Source organism: Schistocerca gregaria, chromosome 1 (assembly GCF_023897955.1).
Source record: "Schistocerca gregaria isolate iqSchGreg1 chromosome 1, iqSchGreg1.2, whole genome shotgun sequence".
NCBI lineage: Eukaryota > Metazoa > Arthropoda > Insecta > Orthoptera > Acrididae > Schistocerca > Schistocerca gregaria.
In genome coordinates, this window is record NC_064920.1 from 1076749431 (window position 1) to 1076773093 (window position 23663).

The 23663-nt window shown below is 44.8% G+C and overlaps 1 protein-coding gene across 1 annotated transcript in view; it reads right to left on the bottom strand.

The window, feature by feature from the left end:
- Positions 1-23663, bottom strand: part of LOC126281770 (caspase-1-like) — a 162443-nt gene that overhangs the window by 60326 nt on the left and 78454 nt on the right. The window contains exon 3 of the mRNA XM_049980971.1: positions 8620-8900. Coding sequence (XP_049836928.1) covers positions 8620-8900 — 281 coding nt within the window. The remainder of the gene's footprint in view (positions 1-8619; positions 8901-23663) is intronic.

Below are 23663 nucleotides of genomic sequence, written 5' to 3' on the forward strand. Positions count from 1 at the left end.
AGAGTTCAGAGTGGGGCTTAGATGTTTTCATTTTGTGAACTCTATTCATTTCGTCAGGTATCGTAACAAGATGAGTAGTAGGTGTGGGAAAAATCTTTGCTCTTCATTTCGCGGATCTTAGAGAGGTATTGTGTACATTGGCTACGCGCTTATGCTCCTCTCTCAACAGCGTTAGCTGCAAAAGTTTAGCTAGTTTAAACAGTCATATTGACTCCACCAAATAAAATACATTTTATGCTCTAGTTATAAGGCACTAAAAACAGACATTATGAAATTTAATTTTAAAAAAGGAAGTGTTTTGAATCGGTTTGAGATCGGCTCATAAGTAGTTATTTCTGAGGCAAAGACTTGAGTATAAATCCACTAGTGAACTCAAGGTCCGAAACCAGGGTGATATGTCATCAATGATTTTGGTATATGTGGTGTCTGTTCTTTCGGACATTTATGAAAGAAGAGACATATTTTGATCCCACAGCCATTATTAATCAAAACACAAAGGCATTAATGACATTAGGTGCTAGTGGGCATTGATTGAAATCAATAGGGAAAGTTGAAAATTTGTGTCAGAGTGGGATTCGAACCCAAGTCTCCTGCATACAAGTCAGACGCGCTGACCGCTGCGCCATCCAGAAACAGCAGGCAGAATAAATGCATGGAATACCCTAGTACGCCTCCCGTCAGACCCAAATTCTCGACTTATCATCACATTACTGATGTTGTTGGCCTAGCCTATTGTCATTATTATTTGCGGCATTTCGTCGATTTCTAGAAGAGTTCGAGTGTGGTGTACATCCACAATGAAGCAATCGAATGGTCATCCTCACATGAATTGCATATACGTGGTGTCTGTTCTTTCAAACATGGCCCGACCGCTGTGGCCGAGTGGTTCTAAGCGCTACGGTCGCAGGTTCGAATCTTGCCTCGGGTATGGATGTGTGTGATATCCTTAGGTTAGTTAGGTTTACGTAGTTATAAGTCTAGGAGACATGACCTCAGATGTTAAGTAGGATAGTGCTTAGAGTCATTTCAAGCATTTCTTTCAAACAATTAGTTGACAAGAAAGTGAGATAGGGTTGTAACCTAACCCCACTGTCATAGAATCTGTACATCAAGCAAGCTGCAAAGGAAATCAAAGAAAAATTTGCAGTAGGAATTAAAGTTTAGGAATAAGAAATAAAAACTTTGAGATTTGCCAATGACGTTATAATTCGTCACAGACAGCAACTGGCTTGGAAGAGCAGCTGAACGGCATGCACAGCGTCTTGAAAGGAGTCTATTAGATGAACATCGACAAAAGGGAAAATTGGTAATGGAATATAGTACCATTAAATCAGGTGATGCTGACGGAATTAGAATGTGCAATGAGACATTTAAAGTAGTAGCCGACTTTTTTCATTTGGGCTGCAAAATAATTAATGATGACAGAAGTAGAAAGGATATAAAAGTAGACATGTAATAGTAAGGAAGGTGTTTTCGAAAAAAGAATATTGTGTTAACCATAGACTATAGATTTAAGTGTTAGGAAGTATTTTCTGAAGGTATTTGTCTAGAGTGTAGCCATGTATGGAGGTGGAACATGAACGATAAACATTTTACACAAGAAGAGAATACAGGCCTCTAAAGTGTGGTGCTTCAGATCATTGAAGATTAGATGGGAAGATCGCATAACTAATGAGGAGGTACTGAATAGAACTGGGGAGACAAGAATTTTGTGGTGCAACTTGACTAAAAGATGGACTCAGTTTCGTGTTGGAAGGAAGGGTGTGTGCGTGGGGGGGGGGGGGGGGGGGGAGGGCGAGGAGGGCAAAAGTCGTAGATGGAGACAAGAAATGAAAACAGCAAAAAGATTCAGAAGGATATAGGTTGCAGTAGTTATTTACAGATGAAGAGGCTTGCATGGGATAGAGTAACATGGAGAGCTGCATCAAATCAGTCTTCGGACTAACAATCACAGCAACAACTGCATCTTTCGCTTGTATTATCAGCTATTGTCGCCATTAAGACCCTACTCCTAATATCCCACCTCTCCATCTATAAGAAGACAATTGCAGAGAAGGCATGGTATTACTGTATTTGTTCGGCAACAGCGACGCCCGGGGTCGTAAATAAACACGTCACATCTGGATGGCCGTTAGCCCAACACAACCTTTTTTATTTCCTTTTTTCTAGGACATCCGTCTTGTGAGTGGTTTGATGCGGCCCGCCATGAATTCTTCTCATGGGTCAGAGTAGCACTTGCAACCTACGTCCTCAATTATTTGTTGGAAGCATTCCAATGTCCGTCTTCCTGTACAATTTTTACCCTCTACAACTCCATTTGAAACCGTGGAAGTTATTCCATGTTATCTTAACACATGTCTGACCATCCTATACCTTCTACTTTCAACTGTTTACAACTTGTTCATTTCTTCGCCGATTATGCAGAGAACCACCTTATTCCTTATTTTATCTTTATCTTCCATAGCGCTCGTCTCAGACGTTTCGATTCTCAATCCTATCTGGTTGTTCCACAGTCAATAATTCACTACCATACAAAACGGTGCTCCAAACGAAAATTCTCAGAAATTTCTTCCTCAGATTAAGGACTTTGTTTTATACCATCATACTTCCCTTGGACTGTGAAGTGTTATTTTGCTTCGAAGGTAACACCATTCCTTCACTTCACCTATCTCGTGGATCTCACTTTTGATGTTACGTTTATTAATAAGCTCATTTCTGTTACACCTCATTACTTTTGTCTTTCTTTCATTTACTGTCAGTCCATATTGTGTAATCATTAGACACTCAACACGTTCTGCAATTCTGCTTCAGTTTCACACAGACCAGCAATGTCGTCATCGAATTTTATCGTTGATATCCTTTCACCTTGAATTTAAATCCAACTCTTGAAGCTTTTTTTAATTCCGTCATTGCTTCTTCTATGTACAGATTGAATAGCAGGGGCGAAAGAGTTTATTTCTGACTCACGACCATTTTAATCCGAACGTTTCTTTCTTCGTCCTCTATTCTTAATGTTCCCTTTTCAAATGGGTTCAAATGGCTCTGAGCACTATGCGACTTAACTTCTGAGGTCATCAGTCGCCTAGAACTTAGAACTAATTGAACCTAACTAGCCTAAGGACATCACACACATCCATGCCCGAGGCAGGATTCGAACCTGCGATCGTAGCGGTCGCTCGGCTCCAGACTGTAGCGCCTAGAACTGCACGGCCACTCCGGCCGGCTGTTCCCTCTTCGTTCTTGTACAAACAGTACCTTACCTCTATAGCTTACTCCTATTTTTCTCATAATTTTCAACATCTTGAACCATTTTAGGAACACTTTTCCTAGGTGGACAAATCCTTTGAACGTGTCTTGATTTTTCCTCTGTCTTGCTTCCATTATCAGGTGCAAGTCATAACTGCCTCTCTGATACCTTTACCTTTCCTAAGGCCAAACTGATCGGCGTTTAACAAATCTTGAGCGTTCTTTCCCACTCTTTTGTATATTACTGTTGGCAGCAGCTTAGATGCATGAGGCGTTAAGGCGATTGTGCGATAATTCTCGCATTTGACGGCCCTTGCTGTTTTCGGAATTGTGTGGATGATGTTTTTTCTGAAAGCATCAGGCTCATAAGTCCTGCGCACTAACTTGAATAGTCGCTTGCTTACCATTCCCCCGCACCCAATGGCTATGGAAATCCCGAAGAATTGTTATCCATCCCACCTCCCTTACTTGACCACGTATATTCCAAAGGTATATTATATTCAGATTCTAATACCGGATCTCCTAAGTCTTCGATATCGACTCCTGTTCCTTCCTCAATGACATCATCAAAAAGATTTTCCTTCGCAGAGACATGTAGTGTACTCTTTCCGCCCATCCTCTCTCCTCCGGTTGCGCTCTTCATGTTACCATTCTTGTTTTTAATTTCACCGAGGACTGTTTTGACTTTTCTGTACGCTGAATCAGTCCTATCGACGAATATTTCTTTTTCGATCTCTTCACATTTTTCTTTAGATTACGTGCATTTCCTAAATATTTCATACCTAAGTGACATACTTCTTTATACCTGAATTTCCCTGAACACAACTGTACTTCCTTCTTCGTCGATTAACTGAAATACTACTTCTGTTACCTAAGGTTTCTTCGGAGTTACCTTCCTTGTACCTATGTTTTCCTTTCTTTTTTTTTTTTTTGGTATATCCATTCCTCTTCAACTGAACTACCTTCTGAGGTGTTCAATATTCCAGTATTCCAGTATTCTTCAGACAACTTCAAGCACATCACATTATTCCTTAGTAATTCTGTATCCCACTTCTTTCCACAGTGATTCCTCCTGTTTTTTTTTTAACTTCGGCCTACTCTTCATCATTACTGATTTGTAATCCGAATGGGTTTCTACTTCGGGGTCCGCCTCACAGTCAAATATCTGATGTCATAATCTGTCTGACCATGATATATTCCAACTAGAAATTTCCCGAATTTCCAGGCATTTTCCAAATAAATCTTCTCCTCTTGTGGTTTTTGAACTATTTATTTACTGTTTATAACTGAGATTTACTGCAGAAAAAAAATGTTCAAATGGCTCTAAGCACTATGGGACGTAATACCTGAGGTCATCAGTCCCCTATACTTAGAACTACTTACTCCTAACTAACCTAAGGACATCACACACATCCCTGCCCGAGGCAGGATTCGAACCTGCGACCGTAGCACCATCGCGGTTCCGGACTGAAGCGCCTAGAACCACTCGGACACAGCGGCCGGCTTTACTGCAGAACTCAGTCTTTGCCCTGCATCATTTCTACTAGCAAACCCACATTCTCCCGTAATTCAATCTGCTGTTCCTTCCACTACTACCGCGTTACAATTCCCATAATTATTAGGTTATTACCGCCTTTTACACACTAAGTTAGCCGGCCGGAGTGGCCGGGCGGTTCTAGGCGCTACAGTCTGGAACCGAGCGACCGCTACGGTCGCAGGTTTGAATCCTGCCTCGGGCATGGATGTGTGTGATGTCCTTAGGTTAGATAGGTTTAATTAGTTCTAAGTTCTAGGCGACTGATGAGCTCAGAAGTTAAGTCCCATAGTGCTCAGAGCCATTTGAACCACACACTACCCAATCAGTATCCTCATATACTTTTACTAACATTTCGTCTTCTGCTTGTGAAGTCGGGGTATACACCTGAACCACTGGCGTTCGTTTGCTATCGATTTTGATGAGAACAACCATATCTCTTAACTGTGACTCACCCCGCGCCCATCTCTCCTATTCATTACGAACTCTACTTCCACTACCGTTATGTCTTTCTTGCTGATGGTTTATATTACGTTGTATTCGTCTGACCAGAACTTCTTATCTTCTTTCCATGTCACTCCATTGCCCCCCACTATATGATTGAGCATTTGGATTTCCGTTTTCAGTTTTTCTAGCTTCCCTGCCAAGTTTAAACTTTTGACATTCCACACTCGGACTCGTAGAATATTATCCTTTTGTTGCTTTTCATACCTTTTCCTGCCCCTTGGCAGTCCACTCCTTGGCATCCATAAGTGAGGCTGATCTGGAATCATTCAGGAATGGGGAGATCGTCATGACACAGGTTCAATTACAGGACATGGATACACTACGTGTATACTTAATGCGGTGGTTTCCAGTGTCTTCTGGATCCTCATGTCGTTGATCACTGCTGATTTTTTCGCCTTTAGGGCAGTTTCTCACCCTATATTCTATATCAAATGGTTCAAATGGCTCGGAGCACTACGCGACTTAACTTCTGAGGTCATCAGTCGCCTAGAACTTAGAAATAATTAAACCTAGCTAACCTAAGGACATCACACACATCCATGCCTGAGGCAGGATTCGAACCTGCGACCGTAGCGGTCGCTCGGTTCCAGACTGTAGCGCCTAGATCCGCAGAGCCACTACGACCTGACTATTCTACATCAAATAACCACCGAGTCTGTCCGGCGGATTGGCTCTTCGCATCACGTTGTTGATGCCTACGTTACGCTGATTCTCGAATACACTTACTGCTACCTCGCCTTTCTAGACCCTTGTATTAATTTGATACTGTGTTGTTACTGAAGACTATTCTGGCCACGTTCATCACTACTGGTATAAGCTCGCTTTACTTTCAGTCGCAACGTCACTCCCTACTCCGTTTTCTGCCATCGACTTAGGGTTAGTATTGGTTTCCATGCACTGGTTCGCAGCAGTGAATTGCTTAGGTTAGAGCCAGGCTACGACTCAAAACTACTAGCCCTATATTGAAAAATTACGATGCGTTATTCTCTGCTGAGACAGTGTAAGGGACAAACGTTTTGCACGTGGTTTGTGTTTACCTCTAGTGAGAGAACGGATTTTCCAAGACAAATCAATAGACATACTACTTCCGTCCAAACGCATCTTACACAATGACAATCACGGAAAAATTACATTTCTTTCTTCTTTTATGGGGGCATATCAACAGTTGTTCCTCTTGCACACCATCCAAAAATGAAATAGAAACGAAGAAAAACTGAAAAGAAAAATGATCCTGTTTTACTATGTTCACCACGTGATGGCTTGCCGAGCGCAGCTACAAATGTACAGCGTGGTACATACGTGTAGAATAACTCTTCTAAGAAATAGAAAAAAACAGAAACAGACTGATAAATAGAAATTAAAGTTACTTTGTATGAGAGAGTGAGAGGAGGAAAACTCGTGAGGCTACTTTACCAACACCATATGGCGGCCACTTTTGAAACCGCCATCTTTGATTCAACCCATAATATTCAATATATTTTCGGCACAGAGTGCTGCAAAACCTTAATGTATTTGAAGGGCGCACTAACAAAAACCACCAAACACTGGTGTAACGTGCATTAAGGCTGCCTGATAAAAACACTGATGCACCCAGGAGACATCGACATATGTCAGTCTAACACGCACACACAATCGACGGGTATGCACACACATCAAAAAAAAATTTTCATGACCACGGTTCCCAGAACTCCTGAAGATAGACGCTGACAACGAATATTGTATCACATACACAGTTCCTTTGACTGTTCAGAGATATCACTAAACCCGCCCAAAGATGTAAATAACCATGCATGAGAAGCGTCTATTAGACGGAAGGGGCCCGACAGCCGATCAGTTCCAGTCATTCCATCAGGAAGGAGGTACACGGCTCGTGTTGTCTGTAGTTCAACCACGCCTAGGCGGCCAATACGCGGTTCGGTCACGTCCGCTTTCTTACAACAAGGGAAGCGTCCAGGCGTCTCGGTGCGAACCAAAGGGATGTTGGTCAGACATGGAGGAGATACAGGACTGTCGATGACATGCCCAAGGGCTACTACTGCAGCGGATGACCGTGATTATGGATAAGAGGAACCCAGACAGCAACGCCACAGCGTTGAATAATGCTTTTCGTGGAGCCACAGGGCGATGTGTTACCACTCAAACTGTGCGCAATAGGCTGCATGATACGCAACTTCACTCCCGACGTCCATGGCGAGGCCCATCTTTGCAACCACGACACCATGCAGCACGATACAAATGGGCCAACGACATGCCGAACGGACCGTTCCGGATTAGCATCACGTTCTCGTCAGTAATGAGTGTCGCATATGCCTTCAACCAGACAATCGTTGGAGACGTGTTGGGAGGCAACCCAGCCAGGCTGAACACCTTAGACACAGTATCCAGCAGCAAGGAGGAGGTTCCCTGCTGTTTTGGGGTGGCATTACGTGGGCCGACGTACGCCGCTGGTGGTCATGGAAGGAGCCGTAACGGCTGTATCATACGTGAATGCCATCCTCCGACCGATAGTGCAACCATAGCGGCAGCATATTGGCGAGGCATTCGTCTTCATGGATTATAATTCGCGCCCCCATCGTGCACATCTTGTGAATGACTTCCTTCGGGATAACGGCATCGCTCGACTAGAGTGGCCAGCACGTTCTCCAGACATGAACCGTATCCAACATGCCTGGGATGGATTGAAAAGGGCTGTTTATGGGCGATGTGACCCACCAACGGCTCTCAGGGATCTACGCGGAATCGCCGTTGAGGAGTGGGACAATCTGAACCAACAGTGCCTTAATGAACTTAAACGCCATGACGAATACAGGCATGCATTAATGCAAGAGGAAGTGCTACTGGATATTAGAGGTACCGGTGAGTGCAGCAGTCTGGACCTCCACCTCTGAAGGTCTTGCTGTATGGTGGTACAACATGCAATGTGTTGTTTTGATCAGCAATAAAAAGGGCGGAAATGATCTTTATGTTGATCTCTATTCCAGTTTTCTGTACAGGTGCCCCAACTCTCGGAATACGGTCCACCCTGTGAACTATCTTACCACCACATGATGGCTTGCAGAGCACAGACAGTGCTGTATAAAAATTTGTGGTCAGATCTTATGGGACCAAACTGCTGAGGTCATCGGTCCCTAAGTCTACAGGCTACTTAATCTAACTTAAATTAGCTTACGCTATGGACAGCGCACTCACACCCATGCCCGAGGGAGGACTCGAACCTCCGACGAGGGGAGCAAACGGACCGTGACAAGACGCCTCAGACTAAGCGGCTACCACGCGCAGCTGACAGTGCAGTAGATTTCTTGTTTTGTGATGGGAGAGAGACTTTTACTTACCATGTCTGAGTTCACTGGTTATTTCCTCATGGCTCCTATCGTTGAAGCAGAGTACTTCGAAGCCGAGCATTACGAATGTGAGGCGAAGTGCGTCTCTGTCGACGTCTGTGCCCTCTCTCGCAGTTGGCTGGTAATCCCCATCTGGATGTTGGCGAACGTCGAAGTTCTTGTGGCTGAAAATGAGTGCTACACCACGCTGTTGGTGGCCCATGCAGTACTCTTCATTGCTGACACCAGCGTCGAACACCTCAATCGGACCAGATTGGGGTCTAATGCTGTGACTAAACGAGTATCACATGATGTATATCTCAATATAAGTTGGCTTTCAAATTGATACAGATATCTTGAAATTGATTCACAAGCTACAAAACAAGGGGAAGTTTGTATTCTGGTATGTAGTAGTAAGAAAGCAGATGTTGACAAATGTGAAAATTACCGAACTATCAGATTAATAAGCCACAGCTGCAAAATACTAACGCGAATTATTTACAGACGAATGAAAAAACTGGTAGAAGCCGGCATCGGGGAAGGTCAGTTTGGATTCCGTAGAAATGTTGGAACACGTGAGGCAATACTGACTTTACGATTTATCTTAGAAGAAAGATTAACGAAAGGCAAACCTACGTTTCTAGCGTTTGTAGACTTAGAGAAAGCTTTTGACAATGTTGATAGGAATACTCTCTTTCAAATTCTAAAGGTGGCAGGGGTAAAATACAGGGAGCGAAAGGCTATTTATAATTTGTACAGAAACCAGATGGCATTTACAAGAGTCTAGGGAAATGAAAGAGAATCAGTGGTTGGGAAGGGAGTGAGACAGCGTTGTAGCCTTTCCCCGATGTTATTCAATCTGTATATTGAGCAAGCACTAAAGGAAACAAAAGAAAAATTCGGAGTAGGTATTAAAATCCATGGAGAAGAAATAAAAACGTGAGGTTCGCCGATGATATTGTAATTCTGTCAGAGACAGCAAATGACTTGGAAGAGGAGGTGAACGGAATGAACAGTGTCTTGAAAGGACGATATAAGATGAACATAATCAAAAGCAAAACGAGGATATTGGAATGTCGTCGAATTAAGTCGGGTGATACTGAGTGAATTAGATTAGGAAATGAGATACTTAAAGTAGTAAAGGAGTTTTGCTATTTGGGGAGCAAAATAACTGATGATGGTCGAAGTAGAGAGGATATAAAATGTAGACTGGCAATGGCAAGGAAAGCGTTTCTGAAGAAGAGAAATTCGTTAACATCGAGTATAGATTTAAATGTCAGGAAGTCGTTTCTGAAAGTATTTCTGTGGAGTGTAGCCATGTATGGAAGTGAAACATGGACGATAAATAGTTTGGACAAGAAGAGAATTGAAGCTTTCGAAATGTGGGGCTGCAGAAGAATGCTGAAGATTAGATGGGTAGATCACATAGCTAATGAGGAGGTATTGAATAGGATTGGTTAGAAGAGTAGTTTGTGGCAGAACTTGACAAGAAGAAGGGACCGGTTGGTAGGACATGTTCTGAGGCATCAAGGGATCACAAATTTAACATTGGAGGGCAGTGTGGAGGGTGAAAATAGTAGAGGGAGACCAAGAGATGAATACACTAAGAAGATTCAGAAGGATGTAGGTTGCAGCAAGTACTGGGAGATGAAGAAGCTTGCACAGGATAGAGTAGATTGGAGAGTTGCATCAAACCAGTCTCAGGACCGAAGACAACAACAACAACAAAAAATGTATATTGCAAGCTTTCAAGTAAAAATGTGGTGCCACCCTCAACTGCATACCCTCAGACTCAAGAGTTGAAATATCAAACGTTTTGGCTGGTTTCGTTGTCTAGGTGTTGGGATACGTAGTTGTCGCATTACAAGTCAAATACTGCTGAGGCTACAGTATACAATATGAATAGACACATGAATCGAATAGTTGAAGGTCATCACTCGGCAATTGAGAATTTTGAATGTAACATAGAAATTTAAAAATGAAAGATTGCAATTAAATAAAATCTGCAGATACAATTTTTAACGACTTTAAATGATGAGTGCAATAGCAGAGTCCCTTTAACAATGCCGTTTATTACTGGAAAACATTTATTGGTGTCGATGGTCCAGCAATTAAATAAAATATAAGCTGAATAGCAGAGAAACAACTACAAATGTTTTCCACCACACCATTTACGTATGTCGAGTACAGCAGTGGTGCTGCCACTCTGCTTTGAGGTACACCTGATCATACTTTCCCTTGGTAATGTCTCTGCAGCAAGGGCGGCATACTGAGTTCTGTCTACTAAAAACTTCAATCCAGTTGTGTAGGTTAGTCATAACTCACATGCTCCAAAATAACGAAAACTGAGATGCCGACATATTCTCATATAGTCTAGGGGTTGGGATACGTAGTTGTCGCATTACAAGTCAAATACTGCTGAGGCTACAGTATACAATATGAATAGACACATGAATCGAATAGTTGAAGGTCATCACTCGGCAATTGAGAATTTTGAATGTAACATAGAAATTTAAAAATGAAAGATTGCAATTAAATAAAATCTGCAGATACAATTTTTAACGACTTTAAATGATGAGTGCAATAGCAGAGTCCCTTTAACAATGCCGTTTATTACTGGAAAACATTTATTGGTGTCGATGGTCCAGCAATTAAATAAAATATAAGCTGAATAGCAGAGAAACAACTACAAATGTTTTCCACCACACCATTTACATATGTCGAGTACAGCAGTGGTGCTGCCACTCTGCTTTGAGGTACACCTGATCATACTTTCCCTTGGTAATGTCTCTGCAGCAAGGGCGGCATACTGAGTTCTGTCTACTAAAAACTTCAATCCAGTTGTGTAGGTTAGTCATAACTCACATGCTCCAAAATAACGAAAACTGAGATGCCGACATATTCTCATATAGTCTAGGGGTTGGGATACGTAGTTGTCGCATTACAAGTCAAATACTGCTGAGGCTACAGTATACAATATGAATAGACACATGAATCGAATAGTTGAAGGTCATCACTCGGCAATTGAGAATTTTGAATGTAACATAGAAATTTAAAAATGAAAGATTGCAATTAAATAAAATCTGCAGATACAATTTTTAACGACTTTAAATGATGAGTGCAATAGCAGAGTCCCTTTAACAATGCCGTTTATTACTGGAAAACATTTATTGGTGTCGATGGTCCAGCAATTAAATAAAATATAAGCTGAATAGCAGAGAAACAACTACAAATGTTTTCCACCACACCATTTACATATGTCGAGTACAGCAGTGGTGCTGCCACTCTGCTTTGAGGTACACCTGATCATACTTTCCCTTGGTAATGTCTCTGCAGCAAGGGCGGCATACTGAGTTCTGTCTACTAAAAACTTCAATCCAGTTGTGTAGGTTAGTCATAACTCACATGCTCCAAAATAACGAAAACTGAGATGCCGACCTATTCTCATATAGCTTTATACATAGAATACAATTCACGAAACAGTTTTTCACATTTGGCACAAGCTCATTGAGAAAACCGGTGTTAAACTTCATGGTTAGTTTCAAACGACTCATGATCCACGGGATCTTGTGAGTTTTGTCCCGTACCTCATCTTGACCAGTCAGCGATTAGCTCAATCGGCGCCATTTTCGTGTGTAGTAGTAAATATTGATGCCAGTGGAGTGTGTTTTCTGTTCTGTTCAGATATTTTGGGGAATATAATTCAATATAGTGGTTGGAATAAAACTGATTTGAGACAAGTCATGGAAGAAAAAGTGTTGCATATCGAGTCGCAACACGATAGTTCACGCGGAACTAACATCGTCCAAAGAGCTCAGTACCAAAACTCACAAGATCCAAAATGGGGACTGTCAAAACTTATATGTTCCATAGCTCATTAACAAAACTCACCTGATCCATAATATAACCTTAAATTATTGTAATTTCTCAATAAGCAAACATAATCTAAAATATAATTAATGATTTATAATCATTGTTCTTGCACATACTGATGTCACTATATGGGACATGCGCACGACACATGTAAAACATGTTTTCAGTCATTTGTGAAAATTTATGTTTTTGGAGCATGTGAGTTATGCTTCTAACCTACTCAGTTGAATACATCCAGAGTATAGATGTTAGAGCGTACGGTCTTTACTGAGCCTCCACGGAAACAACACTGGTTGTATAAGTCCTTCATTCTATAATAATTACAGCAGTGCAGGCAGTCAATGACATCCATGTAGTAGACAGCCATGACCGGCGAAATGTGCAGGTGTCAGCAGTACCCCTTCAGAATGACTGGAAATGGTGGTTGGCGGTGTTACACGATAGTTTCTCACAAACAACAATAACTGATGTAAATTCAGAATAAAATGACGAATCAAACCACGAAATATTGATCTCTACTGACAAATGAAGTATGAATCACTACGAGTGATTGCCAGCACCTACCTACACAGTTTACAATTCCCTGTGTTGAACTGCATTTCCATTTAAATAGGAAGCCTCCGGAAAGTGCTTGGACGCCTGCAACGGACTATGACAGGGGGTTCGGATGGGCTCTGCTTTGAGGCAAGCCGTCCTGGGCATCTGACACTAACGTTACAATATAGATTGTACACTTCTTGTTGTTGTTGTCTTCAGTCCTGAGACTGGTTTGATGCAGCTCTCCATGCTACTCTATCCTGTGCAAGCTGCTTCATCTCCCAGTACCTACTGCAACCTACATCCTTCTGAATCTGCTTAGTGTACTCATCTCTCGGTCTCCCTCTACGATTTTTACCCTCCACGCTGCCCTCCAATGCTAAATTTGTGATCCCTTAATGCCTCTAAACATGTCCTACCAACCGATCCCTTCTTCTAGTCAAGTTGTGCCACAAACTTCTCTTCTCCCCAATCCTATTCAATACCTCCTCATTAGTTACGTGATCTATCCACCTTATCTTCAGTATTCTTCTGTAGCACCACATTTCGAAAGCTTCTATTCTCTTCTTGTCCAAACTAGTTATCGTCCATGTTTCACTTCCATACATGCCTACACTCCAAACAAATACTTTCAGAAACGACTTCCTGATACATAAATCTATATTCGATGTTAACAAATTTCTCTTCTTCAGAAACGCTTTCCTTGCCATTGCCAGTCTACATTTTATATCCTCTCTACTTCGACCATCATCAGTTATTTTACTTCCTAAATAGCAAAACTCCTTTACTACTTTAAGTGTCTCATTTCCTAATCTAATTCCCTCAGCATCACCCGATTTAATTTGACTACATTCCATTATCCTATCCTCCTTTCAAGACACTGTCCATTCCGTTCAACTGCTCTACCAAGTCCTTTGCCGTCTCTGACAGAATTACAATGTCATCGGCGAACCTCAAAGTTTTTTACTTCGTCTCCATGAATTTTAATACCTACTCCAAATTTTTCTTTTGTTTCCTTTACTGCTTGCTCAATATACAGATTGAATAACATCGGGGAGAGGCTACAACCCTGTCTCACTCCTTTCCCAACCACTGCTTCCCTTTCATGCCCCTCGACTCTTATTACTGCCATCTGGTTTCTGTACAAATTATAAATAGCCTTTCGCTCCCTGTATTTTACCCCTGCCACCTTTAGAATTTGAAAAAGAGTATTCCAGTCAACATTGTCAAAAGCTTTCTCTAAGTCTACAAATGCTAGAAACGTAGGTTTGCCTTTTCTTAATCTTTCTTCTAAGATAGGTCGTAAGGTCAGTATTGCCTCACGTGTTCCAACATTTCGACGGAATCCAAACTGATCCTCCCCGAGGTCTGCATCTACCAGTTTTTCCATTCGTCTGTAAAGAATTCGCGTTAGTATTTTGCAGCCGTGGCTTATTAAACTGATAGTTCGGTAATTTTCACATCTGTCAACACCTGCTTTCTTTGGGATTGGAATTATTATATTCTTCTTGAAGTCTGAGGGTACTTCGCCTGTCTCATACATGTTGCTCACCAGCTGGTAGAGTTTTGTCATGACTGGCTCTCCCAAGGCCGTCAGTAGTTCTAATGGAATGTTGTCTACTCCGGGGGCCTTGTTTCGACTCAGGTCTTTCAGTGCTCTGTCAAACTCTTCACGCAGTATCGTATCTCCCATTTCGTCTTCATCTACATCCTCTTCTATTTCCATAATATTGTCCTCAAGTACATCGCCCTTGTATAAACCTTCTATATACTCCTTCCACCTTTCTGCCTTCCCTTCTTTGCTTAGAACTGGGCTGCCATCTGAGCTCTTGATATTCATACATGTGGTTCTCTTCTCTCCAAAGGTCTCTTTAATTTTCCTGTAGGCAAGTATCTATCTTACCCCTAGTGAGATAAGCTTCTACATCCTTACATTTGTCCTCTAGCCATCCCTGTTTAGCCATTTTGCACTTCCTGTCGATCTCATTTTTGAGACGTTTGTATTCCTTTTTGCCTGCTTCATTTACTGCATTTTTATATTTTCTCCTTTCATAAATTAAATTCAATATTTCTTCTGTTACCCAAGGATTTCTAGCAGCCCTCGTCTTTGTACCTACTTTTTCCTCTGCTGCCTTCACTACTACATCCCTCAGAGCTACCCATTCTTCTTCTACTGTATTTCTTTCCCCTATTCCTGTCAATTGTTCCCTTATGCTCTCTCTGAAACTCTGTACAACCTCTGGTTCTTTCAGTTTATCCAGGTCCCATCTCCTTAATTTCTCACATTTTTGCAGTTTCTTCAGTTTTAATCTACAGGTCATAACCAATAGATTGTGGTCAGAGTCCACATCTGCCCCTGGAAATGTCTCACAACTTAAAACCTGGTTCCTAAATCTCTGTCTTACCATTATATAATCTATCTGATACCTTTTAGTATCTCCAGGGTTCTTCCACGTATACAACCTTCTTTCATGATTCTTAAACCAAGTGTTAGCTATGATTAAGTTGTGCTCTGTGCAAAATTTTACTAGGCGGCTTCCTCTTTCATTTCTTAGCCCCAGTCCATATTCACCTACTATGTTTCCTTCTCTCCCTTTTCCTACACTCGAATTCCAGTCACCCATTACTATTAAATTTTCGTCTCCCTTCACTATCTGAATAATTTCTTTTATTTCATCGTACATTTCTTCAATTTCTTTATCATCTGCAGAGCTAGTTGGCATATAAACTTGTACTACTGTAGTAGGTGTGGGCTTCGTACCTATCTTGGCCACAATAATGAGTTCACTATGCTGTTTGTAGTAGCTTACCCGCATTCCTATTTTCCTATTCATCATTAAACCTACTCCTGCATTACCCCTATTTGATTTTGTGTTTATAACCCTGTAGTCACCTGACCAGAAGTGTTGTTCCTCCTGCCACCGAACTTCACTAATTCCCACTATATCTAACTTTAACCTATCCATTTCCCTTTTTAAATTTTCTAACCTACCTGCCCGATTAAGGGATCTGACATTCCACGCTCCGATCCGTAGAACGCCAGTTTTCTTTCTCCTGATAAGGACATCCTCCTGAGTAGTCCCCGTCCGGAGATCCGAATGGGGGACTATTTTACCTCCGGAATATTTTACCCAAGAGGACGCCATCATCATTTAATCATACAGTAAAGCTGCATGTCCTCGGGAAAAATTACGGCTGTAGTTTCCCATTGCTTTCAGCCGTTCGCAGTACCAGCACAGCAAGGCCGTTTTGGTTAGTGTTGCAAGGCCAGATCAGTCAATCATCCAGACTGTTGCCCCTGCAACTACTGAAAAGGCTGCTGCCCCTCTTCAGGAACCACATGTTTGTCTGGCCTCTCAACAGATACCCCTTCGTTGTGGTTGCACCTACGGTACGGCCATCTGTATCGCTGAGGCACGCAAGCCTCCCCACCAACAGCAAGGTCCATGGTTCATGGGGGGAGGTGTACACTTCTGGCCATTAAAATTGCTACACCACGAAGATAAATTGCTACAGACGCGAAAATTATCCGACAGGAAGAAGATGCTGTGATATTCAAATGATTAGCTTTTCAGAGTATTCACACAAGGTTGGCGCCGGTGGCGACACCTACAACGTGCTGACATGAGGAGAGTTTCCAACCGACTTCTCATGCACGAACAGCAGTTGACCGGCGTTGCCTGGTGAAACGTTGTAGTGATGCCTCGTGTAAGGAGGAGAAATGAGTACCACCACGTTTCCGACTTTGATAAAGGTCGGATTGTAGCCTAACGCAATTGCGGACTTCCGTATCACGACATTGCTGCTCGCGTTGGTTGAGAACCAATGACAGCAGAATATGGGATCGGTGGGTTCAGGAGGGTAATACGGAACGCCGTGCTGGACCCCAACGGTCTCGTTTCACTAGCAGTCGAGATGACAGGCATCTTATCCGCATGGCTTTAACGGATCGTGCAGCTACGTCCCGATCCCTGAGTCAACAGATGGAGACGTTTGCAGAGCAACAACCACCTGCACGAACAGTTCGACGACGTTTGCAGCAGCATCGACCATCAGCTCGGAAACCACGGCTGCGATTACCCTTGACGCTGCATCACAGAAAGGAGCGCCTGCAATGGTGTACTCAGCGACGAACCTGGGTGCACGAGTGGAAAAACGTCATTTTTTCGGATGAATCAAGGTTCTGTTTACACCATCATGATGGTCGCAACCGTGTTTGGCGACATCGCGGTGAACGCATATTGGAAGCGTGTATTCGTCATCGCCATACTGGCGCATTACCTGGCGTGATGGAATGGGGTGCCATGGTTACAGGCCTCGGTCACCTCTTGTTTGCATTGACGGTACTTTGAACAGTGGACGTTACACTTCAGATGTGTTACGACCCGTGGCTCTACCGTTCATTCGATCCCTGCGAAACCCTACATCTCAGCAGGATAACGCAGGACCGAATGTTGCAGGTCCTGTATGGGCCTTTCTGGGTACAGAAAATGTTCGACTGCTACCCTGGCCAGCACATTCTCCAGATCTCTCACCAACTGAAAACGTCTGGTCAATCGTGGCCGAGCAACTGGCTCGTCACAATACGCCAGTCACTACTCATGATGAACTGTGGTACCGTGTTGAAGTTGCATGGGCAGCCGTAGCTGTCCACGCCATCCAAGCTCTGTTTGACTCAATGCCCAAGCGTATCAAGGACATAGGTAGTTGTTCTGGGTACTTATTTCTCAGCATCTATGCACCAAAATTGCGTGAAAGTGTAATCACACGCCAGTTCTAGTATAATACATTCCTGGAAATGGAAAAAAGAACACATTGACACCGGTGTGTCAGACCCACCATACTTGCTCCGGACTCTGCGAGAGGGCTGTACAAGCAATGATCACACGCACGGCACATTGGACACACCAGGAACCGCGGTGTTGGCCGTCGAATGGCGCTAGCTGCGCAGCATTTGTGCACCGCCGCCGTCAGTGTCAGCCAGTTTGCCGTGGCATACGCAGCTCCATCGCAGTCTTTAACACTGGTAGCATGCCGCGACAGCGTGGACGTGAACCGTTTGTGCAGTTGACGGACTTTGAGCGAGGGCATATAGTGGGCATGCGGGAGGCCGGGTGGACGTACCGCCGAATTGCTCAACACGTGGGGCGTGAGGTCTCCACAGTACATCGATGTTGTCGCCAGTGGTCGGCGGAAGGTGCACGTGCCCGTCGACCTGGGACCGGACCGCAGCGACGCATGGATGCACGCCAAGACCGTAGGATCCTACGCAGTGCCGTAGGGGACCGCACCGCCACTTCCCAGCAAATTAGGGACACTGTTGCTCCTGGGGTATCGGCGAGGACCATTCGCAACCGTCTCCATGAAGCTGGGCTACGGTCCCGCACACCGTTAGGCCGTCTTCCGCTCACGCCCCAACATCGTGCAGCACGCCTCCAGTGGTGTCGCGACAGACGTGAATGGATGGACGAATGGAGACGTGTCGACTTCAGCGATGAGAGTCGCTTCTGCCTTGGTGCTAATGATGGTCGTATGCGTGTTTGGCGCCGTGACGGTGAGCGCCACAATCAGGACTGCATACTACCAAGGCACACGGGGCCAACAGCCGGCATCATGGTGTGGGGAGCAATCTCCTACACTGGCCGTACACCTCTGGTGATCGTCGAGGGGACACTGAATAGTGCACGGTACATCCAAACCGTCATCGAACCCATCGTTCTACCATTCCTAGACCGGCAAGGGAACTTGCTGTTCCAACAGGACAATGCACGTCCGCATGTATCCCGTGCCACCCAACTTGCTCTAGAAAGTGTAAGTCAACTACCCTGGCCAGTAAGATCTCCGGATCTGTCCCCCATTGAGCATGTTTGGGACTGGATGAAGCGTCGTCTCACGCGGTCTGCACGTCCAGCACGAACGCTGGTCCAACTGAGGCGCCAGGTGGAAATGGCTTGGCAAGCCGTTCCACAGGACTACATCCAGCATCTCTACGATCGTCTCCATGGGAGAATAGCAGCCTGCATTGTTGCGAAAGGTGTATATACACTGTACTAGTGCCGACATTGTGCATGCTCTGTTGCCTGTGTCTATGTGCCTGTGGTTCTGTCAGTGTGATCATGTGATGTATCTGACCCCAGGAATGTGTCAATAAAGTTTCCCCTTCCTGGGACAGTGAATTCTCGGTGTTCTTATTTCAATTTCCAGGAGTGTATATTTGTCCAATGAATACCCGTTTGTCATCTGCATTTCTCCATCTTGTAGCCATTTTAATGGCTAGTAGAGTATTCCCAGAGAACATAGCGGGACTAACGAACATAACAGTGATTACAGTGGTCCACCTTACTGACCAGCACGCACATATCCATATGGTTGGTTTGTGGGGCGCTCAACTGCGTGGTTACCAGCGCCCGTACTAATTCCCAATTTTTTCACCTTCGAGTCTTGCCGCTTTCCCTAATGATGCTGAAATGATGAGGACAACACAAACACCTTATCCCCGGGCGGACAAAATTTACGACCGGACCGGGAATGGAAACCAGCACCCAGTGTTCCAGAGGCAGCAATGCTAGCCAATTTCTTTTTCAGTCAATTTTTTTACGCTACTTAAAATAACAAAATGCTTACGTAACACAAATGTGCATTTTTTTAATAGCCAGCTATCCTAGACACTTTTTTAACAAAAATGAAAAAAAAGGAAGAAGGATTTTGGAAGGTTTGCTTTTCTGCTTTTTTTATTTTTATTTTATTTTATTTTTATACAAATGGATATAAGCATGGCCGTTCCTCTTCGGCTACATAAACAGAATAATAGGAAGTCGTCCCGTTACGACAAAGGATGCTCCGTACTATAGCCCGCTGCGAATTTTTCGATGACTGTCTTCTCGTTGCTGTGTTGTTTCTGTTGTTTGTTCAAGCTCATAAAAATGAAACCGGGAAGAGGTGCTATGGTTATCTTTCATGTCATCGATAATCCAGCTGCGAGGAGGATTATGGAATGCGCTCGAAAGGAAATTAGAAAAATATTGCTTATATTTAGGGTTCTTGACGATCGCACAATGTCGTTCGTTGAAGTAATACCAAAAATCGGGTACTGTCTTTTCGCCATTACCGAAGAGGTAGTGAACAGCGTGGCCGCTGATCCACGTCACAGAGTTCGTTTTTGCTCCTGGGAAATAAATCTTATCGGGGAAAAGAAGTGATCGGGTAGTTATCCTCTCGGGAGTCGTGCGTGTGAGAAAAGCCAATATCTGACGCACCAAATACCAAACGTCCTTTGCCGACCCGCATTCGAAACGACGTTCATCCGTGTCAATCACTTGGCATGTGGCACACAAGGGTGAATCAGCGAGGTGGATATGATGTAGACGGGACTGACACAACTGTTTCCCATTAACAGTTACGTACCATGCAGATTGCACGTCAGTATCAAGGGTGGTGGCATTCACTGCCTGCCACACAGCGCGCCACTTTGTATTGGGGTGTTTGCTTTCAATCACATTCGGCGTCATGTTCATTTGCATGGCAGCATATATCGCCCTCGTAATCATCAAGCGTGTGGATAGTAGTGCAGTGTGGATGTAGCTTAATTCAAGGAAGAACTGGCTAATGTAGAAGAAAGGTGCTGGGATGTCCGATATCATCACAGGGGGTGCGACTGAGATTGGTCGTAAGGCCTCCAGTAAGAGACTTGTGAGGCACGTCGGACTTCGTCGCCACAGTTGCAGGTGACAGCTGACGAACAGGGCCTTCGCTCTGTTCTGAACATGACAAAGGCCTAAACCTCCTCTGCTCCCCGTGAGGGTTAGAGACTCGTAACGAATCTTAAATAAAATGCCCGTATTAGCAACGGATCCCAAAACCGCCAACATGCGGTGAGCCGGGGTAGGTGGTATCGGGAGTATCTGTGCAAAATTTGGGATACGTGACGCCAAACAAACGTTAGCATACCGTATCCGTTGCAGGAGGTCTAGATGTCTCAGACGATGGTCACTTATTCCTGCTCTCATCTGATTCAATAAACGCCTGTAGTTAAGGGCTGTTGCACGCTTCATGTCAGATGTGAAATCAGTGCCAAGACAGCGGATTGTGTCACTGATTCGTAGCTGTGCGACGCTCTCGTCGGATAGGCCTCTGCCTATAGACAGAGCGTGTGATTTGTGGAGACTTAGATGGCTCCACGATGCCACGCCGTAGGTCGCCACCCACGCCAGTGCTGCACGAGCATCGTCATTATTGCGAAGAAGGAGTACCAGATCATCCGCATAGGCAGTGCAGCAAAAAGTGTGTCCACCAAGGGACATCCCAGTCAGGCGTTGTCGGAGGCCGCAGAGGAGTGGTTCCAAGGCGAGGGCGTACAATATCGCCGAAAGAGGGCAGCCTTGTCGCACCGATCGCTGGATCTGTATCGGCGGCGTAAGACGGCCATTATATAACACCTTGGACGTCGCGCCGCGTAGGAGGCGCATCAGTACATTAACTATGACGTCCGGATACCCCATGTGTCGCAGTACCTCCATCAAAAATGTGTGGTCGACTCTGTCAAAGGCCTGGCTAAAGTCGAGTGAGGCCAAAACTCCTGGCAGTTGGCGAACTTTGGCTAGCGCGATCATATCTCTATATCGGCACAATGCAGTGCGAATATTGTGGTCACCACCTAACGATGCCTGGTCCTGCGACACAACACATCGTACTGATCGCTTTAGGCGTGCCGCCAGAAGCTGGGTGAAAATCTTCAAGTCACTGTTGAGTAAGGTCAAGGGCCGATAGTCACTGATCGTGGATCCGCCTCGTGGTTTGTGTATGGGCACAATCAGTCCTTCTAGGAAGGCCCAAGGTATCTGCGTCGTGGGAGACATAAGATCGCGGCAAATATCAGTCCATGCTGGTGCCAGCAATTGTTGATACGTCCGGTAAAATTCCAGAGGAAGGCCATCAGGTCCCGGAGACTTATGAGCAGCCCCAGCCTGTATTCCTTCAATGATTTCCTCTTCCGTTACATCTGCAGTCAAATCCGCCGCCGCTGTCGGAGAGATCGCGCCATAAGTGAGTTGAGAGACTTCGGCGATCACCTCTGGGGGATGTCGATGTTCCGAGTACAGCCTACTGTAGTGAGCATGAAGGGCGTTTCCTATGTCGCGCTGGGTATCAAGGCGTCGTCCGTCTTCCGTCGTGATAGCTTGGATCAGTGTCCTACGTCGGCGCCGTCGTTCTGCAATGACGTGGTACATAGACGGTTCCTTCTGGGCCACTCTGTCTTGAGTGCGCGCTCTGACGATCGCACCCTCAAGGTGGCAACGTGTTAATCTGATGATCTGTGCCTTGGCACGGTTCACCGTCACCTGTCGTGCAGGTGAGTACGGCAGTGTTGTACATTCCCTTAAGATGCTGTAGTAAAAGTCCATGGTATGTCTCTTCCATGCTGCAACATCTCGGCCGTAGCCTATCAAGGTCTTCCGGAGGGCTGGTTTGGCGCAGAGTAACCACCACGACAGTGTAGACCGGTAGGTGCCAAGCCGGCGGCTACAAGAATCCCACGTGTTCTCTATAAGGCGGCGGCATTCCTGAGAAGCTAGGTGGGCGACGTTCAACTTCCAAGGACCACGGCTGTGCCATACATTCTGGCGGCCGAGGGTAATAGCGCCGATGTAGGCCTCGTGGTCAGAAAAAGCTGTGGGCCAAACTTCAGCAGCTCTTGTCCCCACAGCTATGGAGCGCGAGATGTAAATCCGGTCGATGCGGCTGGAGGAATGGCTGGTGTAGTGAGTAAATCCAGGTTGATCCCCACAAACATGTTCCCACGAGTCCACCAATTGAAGGTTATTTATAATTGTCGTAAGTTCTGCGCAGGGAGAATGATGTGGTAACTGATCCTTAGGTGCTTGGCTGCAGTTGATGTCCCTTCCCATTATCAAGGCGTCCTGACGGCCCATAAAGAGGGGCGTGATTGTATGAGCGAAAAAGGTGGATCGTTCGCGACGCCGACCAGATCCTGACGGTGCATAGCTGTTAATAAGTTTGACTCCTTGGATAGTAAGAGCCATGCCTCTCGCGTCAGGGAGATACTCGACGTATTCTGCGGATATATCTTCGCGGAGGAGGATCGCCACACCACTGCCATTGGCAGACGCATGTGAGACCCAAGTCTTGTAGCCATAGGGTCCCTTGAAGTCTGCGACATACACCTCTTGAAGGAGCGCAATGTCGATGTGTGCTGCGTTGAGTAGATCCTGTAGCATCGCTAGTTTATGTTGGGCACGTATGTTGTTAATGTTAATCGTCGCTGGACGGTATGTTTGGTCAGCCAGGTCGGCAACTGGGTTGTGTAGGAGGTCAGGTGTGGGCGGCAGGGGCGGCCCACAGAGGCTGACGATACAGCGGTAGTCACTGTTGTTGGTTGGTGCTGGCTACGGCCGAGGGAGCATCTCTGCCTTCGGCATCCTCCTGGTAGTGTGACATCATCCGCCCAAGAATCAGATGCAGCAATCGGTAACTGTTGATTAGTGCTGTCAGTAGAGCGCTTGCGCGTATGTTCAGTAGCAGAAGTGATGTTGTCAGACCGAGGCATAGAAATTGTATCCGCCGTAGCATCGTGATGGGAAGGGTGAGTTGTGGTGGTGGAGTCCTGAGTGTCGTCCGACGCCGGATAT